This window comes from Rhea americana, unplaced genomic scaffold (assembly GCF_003343005.1).
Source record: "Rhea americana isolate MKP2758 unplaced genomic scaffold, rheAme1 scaffold_233, whole genome shotgun sequence".
NCBI classification, from domain to species: domain Eukaryota; kingdom Metazoa; phylum Chordata; class Aves; order Rheiformes; family Rheidae; genus Rhea; species Rhea americana.
The window spans coordinates 276269-288017 of record NW_028186350.1 but is presented as its reverse complement, the minus strand read 5'-3'; the positions used below and the strand labels follow the sequence as shown (position 1 = coordinate 288017).

General features: G+C 42.8%; 1 protein-coding gene across 1 annotated transcript; it reads left to right on the top strand.

Annotated features, from left to right (window-relative positions):
* The first annotated feature begins 718 nt into the window (after window positions 1-718).
* Window positions 719-11209, top strand: LOC146595218 (lipase member M-like). The gene is made up of 10 exons (XM_085306163.1): window positions 719-739; window positions 2824-2934; window positions 3536-3701; window positions 5072-5270; window positions 5785-5894; window positions 6234-6370; window positions 7420-7563; window positions 9027-9098; window positions 10530-10595; window positions 10956-11209. The coding sequence occupies exons 1-10, from the start codon at window positions 737-739 to the stop codon at window positions 11187-11189; spliced, it is 1242 nt and encodes a 413-aa protein (XP_085162289.1). The 5' UTR covers window positions 719-736; the 3' UTR covers window positions 11190-11209.
* The last annotated feature ends 540 nt before the right edge of the window (window positions 11210-11749 follow it).

The window sequence follows — 11749 nt, the reverse complement described above, 5'->3', positions numbered from 1 at the left end:
AACAGTCATTTTGGGGACTGCTAAAGGAGAGGTTTCCCTTCTTCAGACCACTGCTGGTTGCGCACCGGGAAGCCACAAGAAGAGCGGGAGAGAGACAGGTGGATTTCCCACACTAGCCTGTTGAAGTGAATCAGGCAGTCTATGTGACTACAACCCCACTCAGCACAGTGCCCCAGTGCACCAATGCCAGCTCCAAGACAGGCAGAGAGCAGTCCAGATGCAGCACATCCTTCAGTCTATGAAAGTTGTTTGTAATGTCAGCTCACACTTGGCTGCATCAGATAGAAATAAACATTTTTTTCTGACTTTCGTTTGTTCTGTAGCACCACAAAAATATTCACAAGTGAACCTAGGTAGGACAGGTGTCTCCTTTCAGAGCAGATTCCAGCCCTCAGGTAAATTATATGTTAGCAGGATAATGGATTAGAGGGAGCGGCAATCTGTGACGCTCCCAAATGCGTGGAGCAGAAGGAATAATAGCCTAATGCGTGGTAGGAGCGAGCGGCATGCTCTGGCAGTAGGGATTGCACTCTGCTCTCTCCTGCTTCACGGACGTTGGGGAGGAAGGCATCTGCATCCCTTCTGTTGCTGCAGCAGGACTGCAACTGGAAATTTCTTCTGCCTTTTTGTGTCAACACAGCATGTGAGTTGCCTTTGCACGGGCTGCCTGGAGATAGGCCATCCCCAGGGATACTAGGAGAAAGCTGTAAATGATTCGAAGAGTCCCACAGACAAGATGGTGAGACTTCTTCGGGGAATCTTCTGTCTGAAGGAAAGTTATTGCTGCTCTCGGGAGGGCTGGGAATGCTCAGGAATCAGGGAATGTGCTGTTATTTCAAGAAGTTTTAACCTGTTGCAATGCTCAAAAGATCGTTAGGAGCTTTAAATAAGCCAGTTTGCTGAGCTGAGTATCCTTTGCCTGGGACCTCACAAAAGGATTATTTTTCCAGGCTGGCTGTTGTGAGGAAAGAGTCATCTCAAGCAAAGATTGTCCCTTGATTTTGTGTATTATTCTCATGACATTACACCTCAAAAATGCTTTTTATCTCTTTCATCCTGCTTTGCTAAGACTCAAAGCCTAAGAAGAAGTGAGATCAAAGTCTTCTGGGACCCAGCAACTGCAGGTATGCTGCTCAGAAGAGCTGACTACCACATACAGCTGCTGTCCTGTTTTTTCTCCCATCTCTTCCAGAGTCCCTGAGACACTTATGTGCTCCTTAGGAGTATCACAAGAATGACCCTTCATCTATCTTTCTGTGGGAAAGGAGAACCACACTGTACTGCAAGGATCCTTTCTAGGTAGCGACAGATGATATAACAAGCAGAAATGGCCACAGACTGCTGTCCTGAGGGGTCAGGTTGAACGTAAGGAAACATTTTTCTCTCCCAAAGAGGTGAAGCTGTGGGACAGRTCACCAGGAAACTGGAGGGTCTCCATCCTGGAGGAGATTGAGACTTGACTGGGCCAAACCACGGCCACTCTGACCCCAGAGCTTGCGTCTCCTACTGTAATTGGGAGGTTGAGTAGGGACTCCCTGAGATATCTTTCACCAGTGCTGTGGTGACTGTATGACCCTGCATGCATTCATTCCAGGAACAGCAGAGGGAGTAGGTGGCCTTCTCCCTGGCTACAAAACCACCTCCTACAGCAAGAAAAGCTGATTTCTTAAGCAGAAGAGAGAGAGAGGAAAATTAGTTAGCTAGGAAACCACAGAAGCACACTTACTTACAGTCTCTCATTCACCAGGAATATAGTTTGCAAAGAGATAGTTGCAAGCCGCTGGCATCTGACTGTGGTCACTGCTTGACATGCACACCAACACAGACACATGGATCCAGCTGGAATTTGGCTCATGGTTGTGAGCCCTGTGCCTTCCCAGTTTGACTATGGCGTGGTCTAAGTTCCTTTCCAACTCTAGTCACACAGAAGTTAGGTTTATGTTGTAAAAGACACCCAAACCCAGGAGCATTGGGACCCCCATGCAGTCACCCTTGAAGGGCCTGGCTCAAGGCTCAATCCGCCTTCTTTGTCTTCTTTATTCCACTCACCTGATAAACTGGATAACAAGAAGTGTACTGTGTTTGTGGAGAATGGTTGTAGTTAAGCATGTCACATAAATGCTCTGACCATATGTTACAAATTTTTATTTCCAGAGTTATCTCTAACAACTAGAACGATAATAATGGGGGCTGTGGTAGGACCATGATAAAACAAATCCTTCTCAGGATGAGAGCAGGTCTTCCAGGACAGAATTTTACTTTGGTTTGCAAAAATAGCTCAGATGCATTCTGATGTCACTACTCTTCCTTTCAACTATAACGACAGCCCAAACAAAATGCATTATTTGATCTCATATTAAGAACAAAAACTCAAACATTCAGGTGATGAAATTGGGATAATCTACTTCTGACTCATATTTTTTAACCAAATAATCTATTTTTCTGACTATTCTACCTATCACTTTAAATAAATAGTCTGTAAGTGCCTCCTTGGAGATCAAATGTGCACAGGTTGGTATGGAGTAGGTGTATTGGTGTATGTATTGGTATGGATGTATATGTACACGTGCACATAAATTCTTTTTTGAATATGAGGATCTGATGCAGAATATGTTGTTAAAATGTAATGGAGTCTGGCATTTTACAAAATTAGCAATATGAACAAGTTAAAAAAAAGACTGTAGGATTTCAATTTTGAAATTATTTCACTGGTCATGTGATCAGGCTAACATTAATAAAAGCATGGTGCATGTCAAACGAAATACACGTAATCCCCAGCTTCTGTCCCAGTATAATGCTCATGCATGTTAACATGTTTTGCAGAGAACCATGATGTGGCTGCTTGTTACCATTGCTTATTTAATGTGCAGCACTGAAAAGTCAAAAGGACTGATTGGAATGACAGATGCAAGCCCTGAGACATTCATGGATGTTGTAAGTTGTGTTTTCTATTCATTCTTTTCATGTTATGTGATCTTCTCATCCACCCTAAAAAGCTCAAAGTTTGGGCATACAAGTTATTTATGCTGCTGTAATATATATCAGCATATCAACACCAGCTTTCTAGTCTGACCAAAACCCACAGTCTCCATACATATACGTTTACTAGGGTTTCGCTGAGGATTTATTGGAGCTTGTTTCTCCCTGTGCTTATGTATGGAGCAGAGAATTATGGCATAGTTCATCCAGGGACTGTTACGGCAAAATAGCTGTCTCAGGCTTGGAGGTTGCTGCCCAACTCTTTAGAAACCTTGGTCACAGAATACAAATCTATTATGTGCTTTTCTTTATGAATTATGCTAAGGGAATGAAGGAAATGATCTGCCAAGAATTTTAGCTAAGGTCACAACACCACAGCAGCACCGGTGAAAGTGATCTCAGGAGGCCCCCTACTCCATCTGCTGCTCCCAGCAGGAATCACCAGCACCTAATCAGGATGGCTACGGCTTGGTCCAGCTGAAAACTGGAAGGCCCTGGGATAGAGATCCCCCATCTGCCCCGTGACTTGTCCTAATCTTTCTTTTCCTTCCTACAGGGTGAAATTGTTCGCTACCATGGGTACCCCTATGAGGAACACGAAGTCGTGACGGATGATGGCTATTACCTCATCATGCAGAGAATTCCTCATGGCAAGGACAACCTGGGAAGTACAGGTTCCTCCCATGAGGCAGAGTCACAAGGCTCCAGCATGTTCTGCTCCAGTAAGTACCAGAAGAAAGTCTGCTTGGTCCCAGAGCTCTGAAAGCTTTGCTTGTCTAGAGTAGGCCACTGGCAGGGCTGCCTTGTCATGGGATTCAAAGATCCAAGTGAGGCTGGGTACTCAAGGAGGCATCCTTCTCTATTGGATTAGCCTCAGGAGAAAAGGAGAAAGATAAGGAGAACGTGAAATCTTGCCCCAAATTTTATACCCATTCAAAGACAACCAAATCCATGATCTATGGTCATGGGCCTATGCATATGTAAGGAATTCCTTGTCGAGAAGCTAAGAGCCATTTGACAGTAAAAATAAATCACCTCTTAAATCTAATGCCATCTTGCCATTTCTGCTGCTTATGCCTCTTGAATTGAACTACTATTTCAAAGTAGAGAGGGTGATGCATACTTGGCAGGACCTCACTCTCCCATGAAATAGGAGAGCTGGCCTTTAGACATGATAAATAAGTAATAATCCAGATGTCTCTTTAGGAAACTTCTTTGTCTTCAGCTCTCCATGGTGGAGAAGGAAGTCTTAAGCTGAGGGTCTAAGAAACAACAAAATAGAGAGAACAAAGGAAAAGTATAAAAAAAGGACTTTTAATCCAACCTTTTTATGCTGCAGCCTGGTTGCAGCTCCAATATGAATTTCAGATATCCCTAGGATGACCCTACTGTAACTGGGAATCTATATCTACTTTGAGTATGAGATTGGACTACAGACCTCTAGGGGTTCTTTCCAACCTAAATCTTGCTCCACTCTCACTTCCTGTCTACTAATCACTAAATTGCTTCCACTCTCCTCCTATGGCACATCAGGCTTTTTGGTCTTTAATTTTGTTCTGAGGTGCTAGAATCGGCCCATATGTCTTGAAGTGGGCAGAAGTGGGTGGAAGAGATGTTCTTGACTCCTCCAGGATCTRTATCTCTTTCAGTGGAGCAGGATGGTGTTTGTTGTGCCACGACAGAAAAACAAATGAAGGAGGCAAGCCTAGATTGTGCTGGCTTTTCAATATCTCTTGATCAGACCCAAGAGTAACCAGGTCAGAGAAGAGGCATTGTGAGGAAAGTGTATGCTATAGAGAAGGCACATTTGATGTCCAGACAGATATGGGGCACAATTGTTTTCCTACAAGCATGATTCACCATGCTCCATTCAGTGTGAAGCCCAACTTTATTTTTCAGCTCCAGCATATCATTTTTCTTTGTCATGGGATTACCAGTCTACTCACTCACTAAAAAGAAAACGTCTTCTCAAAAAAAGCTGAGTATATAGTGTAGGTGAACCCAAGTGGAGTGCTGCCAAGGTGATACTGGGAGTGTGAATGGTCAATTACATTAGTGGGGAGAGAAAATGATCCATTTCTTCTTTCTTCAGCTCCAAAGCCTGCGGTGCTCCTCCAGCATGGCCTAGTGTTGGAAGGAAGCAACTGGGTTACTAACCTGCCCAATAGCAGCCTTGGCTTCATCCTCGCAGATGCTGGCTATGATGTCTGGATAGGAAACAGCAGAGGGAACAGCTGGTCAAGAAAACACAAAGAATTTGCATTTTACCAGGAGGAATATTCAGCTTACAGGTATTTTCAAGGAAGCCAAAGAAATGCTGGTAGATCTGCCTGTTTTGTTTTATAAGGTAGTACATTCATAGATTAGAGCTCCACTGACAGAGCTGTGGGATCTACCAGCAGGCCTACACTTACATCACCATGACACGGTGTGGGTGCCCACATGTGCTAGAGCCCTAGCCAACTCCGTAAATATTCTTTCCCTAACGCAGCTATGAACTGCATAGACAAGAATTTTACCTTTTCCTGCAAACAGAATACAGATTCATGTACAAATAGTATTCATCGAGCCTCCAGATTTCCTCCAGGTGATAGGAGTAAATGGCACTTTCCCATGTAAACATGTAAATCTTCTAAGGGAAATTGATTGATTTTGCAATCCAGAGGGATGAAGCACAGATCACAGAAGCACAATATTCATGCTGGTGCGAATGCTCAGCAACACTATTTGTCATATAATGCCTGGTGCTCTCAGCATCCAAGGCCAGCAACAATAGTATTTTTTATGTGCTCATCTTCATTGCAGTTTTCATGAAATGGCCATGTATGACCTTCCAGCAACAATCAACTACATTCTGCAGAAAACTGGACAGGAGCAATTATACTATGTGGCTTACTCTCAAGGCACCACCACAGGTATTTATGAGGAAATCAGAGCACTGGTAGAATTATGTAGTTTGTGCTCCTCATGAATGGCACCATTTTCCCTGAGAATATAGAGGGGGAAGATAAACTAAAGCACATCATAACAATGAGAGGATAAGAGTAGGTAAAAATCCTGGTTTATATTAACAGAGTAGTTTTGACAGAGATAATTTAAAAATAATTATAGCAAAGGTTTCTGATATAACCCACTGCTGTCCTATACCTGTTTTCTGTCAGCTAAGAGGGCCTGTGGGAGCTGCAGCTGGAGTGAACTATCAAGCTGGAAGCTGAAATGAGCTGGCAAGGTCTGAATCCTTTCCACTCTTGCAGGTTTCATTGCATTTTCTTCCATTCCTGAGCTGGATCGCAAAATCAAGATGTTCTTTGCGTTGGCTCCTATTACTACAAGCTCAAATATGAGGTCTCCCTTGGTAAAGCTGTTTGATCTTCCTGAGGCACTGGTTAAGGTATGTCCTCCTCACACATTCACTGGCTCTGCTGCTCCTTTGGGCCTATAGTACAAGGTCAGACAGGAAACATCTGAGAGATCATCAGTGAAGGAGAAAAAAGAATAGCATTGGTCTTTATTGCCAGCAATCTCTTTTGGGCAGATGAAGGCAGAAGGGTCTGAAAGCTTGGACTAGTGGTCAGTTCTTGAGATAGCACTTCAGAAAGGTCTCAGCAAAAAAAAAGGGGGGGTTTGCAGAAACTGATGAAACAAATGGACTAAAGTGGGAATGTGAAGGTCTCAGCACCCGAGGTGTGCAGTATTCATATGCCACTTCCATTTATTTGCCCTCTGTATTCCCTCTGTTTTGAGTTCATTTGTTCTGAAAAGGTTAAATTTCCACCTATACTCTTGAGACTATGATGCTTTAAACCATGTGAAATCTCTTGCTGGCCAGCCCTAGCCAAAGAACTATTTCTAGACATTAACTACGGATCCTTCCTCCTAGGAGAAATCATCCTTTTCCAGTGCGATGATCATTTTTGAAAAGTCAGAAAAGACAGAATTATGAGGCATGACAAACCTATGGGAAGGCAGACAGCAGCTTTCAGGGATGAATAGAGAGCCAGGAAACACCTGGAAGATATGTAAGAGCATGAGTCCATTCCAAGGGTGGAGATGGGCCTGCCAATATTACCTCCAGGCCAACTTTCATGCTCATACAGAAGGTGTGGAAGTGTATGTACTGGGAAGTGCTCATGGCTGTCTCTGTTCTACACCTTGATGGCACAGTATATTATGCAGACCCCAATCAAAGGTAAATGCAGGGCAAGTTTAGTTGCTTTGAGATGTCCCTGTAGACAGAGCTGCAGCCACAGCTTTCCTGATCCACAAGGCTCGGAGTAAGTTCCAAAACACCCTGTGTCAGGGTCGGCCACATGGCACCAGGGCCTAGGTTCCTGTCTTGGGAAGAAGTCTCCAGAGGTTTGTCTTCTCTTTGTGAGCCCTCCTTTGAGTGCCATGAAAGAATTATAAGAACCACACTGATAATGCTTTTGAATTTCACAGCTCATTTTAGGACGCACAGTGGTCTTTGATAACGGTGAGCTATTGCAGCAAGTGACTTCCCGACTGTGCAGCTATTCGATCTTTAAAAGTCTTTGCTCCTTGGTACTTTACTTGCCTGGTGGGTTTACCAACAGCTTGAATGTGGTATGTACACTCTTGATTCCTTCTTAATCTTCTTAAGTGACCTAGTTTTGCATTGTTTGAGCCTAATGTGGACATGCAATTAACTTCAGAAAAAGAGTAGGTATCCTGTTAGCATTCACTTTTGAAAGTGGGAATGACTTCTGGGCTGGTCATACCACCAACTTTGTACTGCAGGCATCCCAGAAGAGAGAAGAGATGGGACGCTCTAGACCTAGCGGTTTGCGAGTCATGCGAAAGAATCAAAGACTTGAACCATGTAGTGCACCAAATGTAGCTAAAACAGTGCTGTAAATTAGCTGCGTTCTCCTGGCCTTGTATATCTTTCATTCTGACAAAAAATCTGGCCTCTGACATCTGTCCAGAAGACTGGATGCTTTTGCATTGACACCATAGTGGTGTGAAGAGAGAAGCCTGGAGCATTCATAATGTCATGGGTTCACCAAACTTACTGTCCTGCTGAAGTGGATGATGCAGGGGGGAAGGAAGCAGGAATTAATTCAGTATTCCTGGGATTTCTATGTTTTTTGGGTTTTTTTTTCCACTGAGAATGCTGTTAGTTCACAGATGTTTTAATAACAAAGTGGGTTATTATGAAATGAACACCTCTACAATCAACTGCTGAGAGAGAGGTAGGCCCTCACTTCAGACTACAATCCTTTAAAACATATTTAACCACAAATATAACCATTTCCTATGCTCCACTGCACTGAACACAGAGTCACAGAATAATTCAGGCTGGAGGTACTCCTGAGTGGAGGGCTCTGGTCCAACCTCAGCTCTAGTAGAGCCAACATCATAACTAGAGTAGGTTGCTCAAGGCTGTGTCCAAGTAAGTCTGGGCAATTCCTGAGGACAGAGATCCCCTTCCTCCCCTGTTTGGGGCCTGTCCTCGATGGCACCAGTTGCATGGGAAAGGACTGTTTCTTTAGGTCCARCCAGAATATCAAGTGCTAGATCCTCTCAGAGACTGCTTCTGTAAGTAAAACTGGTGACAGATCCATTGAGAGTACCAAACAATAACAACTTAGCCCAGGCTGGGCCCAGGCAGAGCTGAAGRACCTTTCTGAAGGAATACCATTATTTAGTTTTCTATGAATGGAATGTGTTAGAAACAATGTGTAAGCTGTTGTCATATTGTCTTTGCAAAAGGACCCTGAGCTCAAAACACAGAGTTCTGCTTTTGTTTGAAAAACACATCAATCCTATCACAACCCAGTATCTCATGAAAATTGCTGGGCTTACTGAAGGGAGCTCTATGGCACCCTTCATGCTGCTATCTGCAGTGTGTGTTTACATGGAGCGTGCCTTCACAGAGGTAGGGTAAAGCAGTTTGTGTGAATAAAAGATCTGGCTAGCTTGTATCTGTGAAAGATCCATTTTGTGGCTACTGAGCTGGATCAAATTCAGTTCAAATGGAATTCTACTCCATGCAGAGAATAAATCTCTCCAATGCATTCTTGCAGAGCCGCATAGATGTCTATCTGGCCCGCTACCCAGATTCAACATCCCTGAAAAACATGCTACATTGGCGCCAGGTAATATTTCCTGCTGCAGAGTAAGATAACGTGCAATCAGAGCTCATGTTTTCCTCTCTCAGCTACCAAGGTCTTTCTTTCAATTCTTAAGTATAATTCCTACATTGCTTTTCCTGTAGAATATATTAGACAGAAAAAGGAAATCTGGCATGGAATGGTGGTACAGATGCAGCTCTTCTGACCATGACTTTCAGTAAAACATGAGCTAGAATTTTTGGAGCTGGTAGGAGCTGGAGCTGGAAGGAAAAGGCTGAAAATAAACCAACACAAGAGATGTTAGAGTAAAGGCTAAGAGCTAAGGGTCAATAGAGTCATTATGAACAGCTACTAAGCATTGAAAATGTACATTGATTCATATTCTTCTGTTGTAGACATTGACCATGACAGTTAAAGGAAATTTGCCCAAAGGACTGAATTGCATTTTCTTTGAAGCTAAGTCTTGTTTGTACTCTAGATACCACCTCAGATGGTGGACAAACCTCAGCCTCCAGATATTTACACTCTGAGGCTCTCCAGTCACTCTGGAAAGGAGGAGGGTTGGAAGCAATAGGTTGCTGTAGGCAGGCTGTGTGCACACCGGGGAGATGTGACCCATGCCAGGCAAATTTGGAGGCCATGTTGAGGTCTTTCTGGGGGTCAAGCTGTCCTCCTGAACGGTGATATTATATGCGTGACAATTAGTGTCACCAAGGCATCTTGGCAGAATTGTTCCACAGGAGCAGCATGGTTCCCTGGCCATCTCCAACCATGAAGCTCCTACCTCAGACAGCTGGCAGCAAGCTCCTTGCTGGCCCTAGGTTCCAAGCTTCAGCTGCTCAGCCTCCACTGGACCATGAGGAGGAAAGGAGTTTTTTACACCACAGATACTAGGTCTCCTCTTACTACACCACAGTGTAGAGACCCACAAAGGACAAAAAGGACAAGCTGGTTGCTTGTAGTAGTGCAGTCTACCCAACGCTAGATGGAAATTTCATTCCTGTAGATATCATAAGTGAGTGTTGTTCTGATCAATTAAGTGAAAACAAATCATTATTTGATAGTGACATCATTTTTATGGACAAAATCCCTCCTCCTCAATACCAGAGGAATATGAAACTTGATCCTCTACATTTGAAATGATGCATCTGATGTTTCAAAAAAAATCCTAAAACATTTCTATCCAATTTATCTGTCAATTTATTACAACTTTTCAGAGAAATGCATGATTTCTAAGGTATCAGTTAGCACTCTAAATTTGTCCAGATTTTTTGCTTTTAATAAAATAAATTAAATAATCAGAAATTGTTTTTCATTCTGATCTTTCAAAATATGCAAGGGTAAACAAGTTGTTCACTSTTTCTCATCGGCTTTTATCATTCTTCATATATCATTATCATTCTTCTCTTCTCCTGTGATATACAGAAAATAAGCACATCTCTCCTGCTTTTCCAGCTCTATCTAACAGGGGAATTCAAATATTATGATTATGGTCAAGACAACATGCTCCATTACAACCAGGTAAGAGAAAACTGTTCTTACTTAACAGTTTTAAAAGAAAAAAGAAAAAATGACAGTGAAAATATTCCTGTGACTTGGACTGTGATAGGCTGGGATTTATGGAAACTACCTTGCATATTTATGCTTTTCTTACAAAGAAGAGTTCTATGATGTTTTTCAGTGTTGACTTTCTGACTCTCTGATGAAAACTGTGGGAGTCCAAGGCATAGTCAGGATCTCCAGTGATATTCTCTGTGTTACCTCTCTGGAGAGACAAGAAATTCCAAGTAGCAATCCAGTGATGCAAGAATTCATTGTGTTTTAGACTTGCACATGACTTTCTAGCCTTTTCCTTTTCAAGCTATCTTATTTGTCTTCCAGACCGTGCCTCCCTTCTATGAGCTGGAAAATATGAAAGCGCCCCTTGCTGCGTGGTATGGTGGCAAGGACTGGATTTCAGTCCCTGAAGATGTTAATATAACATTATCTCATATAACCAATGTGGCATACAAAAAGTATATTCCTGAATTCGTCCACTTTGATTTCCTTTGGGGTGTGAAAGCATACAAAGAAGTATACAGAGAAATTCTTGAACTGATGGAGAAGAAACTGTAGGGTTAGAACAGTGGCAATAATTGTTGAGTTCTCATTTACCTTCTGGGGCGTCTTTTTTTTTTTTTTTTTTTTTTTTTTTTTTTGAAGTGAGGGAAAAAAAGGAGGGGAAAAAGGTTCATTAAACTGCTACAATTGATTTGCATTTATATTACTTTGGCAACTGAGGTAAACAGGCCAATCCACTGGTAGGGAAATCACATAGGATTTTTATTAAATAGGTTGGGGTCCCTGTGGGAGTTTGGCATGGCTCTTTGACCCTGAATTTCCCAGGAACCTAACACACATGGATGTCCAGGGAGATGTGGTTTCAGTGGAGTTTGGCACCTGTCACTGTTGTGGGGCTCTGATCTCCTCATGCTTCAGTTACCAGCTGCAGCACCAGGATAGCAGCTAAGCTCTGTCCTAGACGCTGTGGTTTTATGACAGTAGGTATGCTCAGACAAGGTCACATGGTGCGTCAAATGATGAATCCTGCCAGTGTAGCTTTATCCATTATCTGGTGACTCTTCTCTGTCAAGTAACCCAAGAATCTGAAGTTGATTACTTTCATTTGTGGTTTG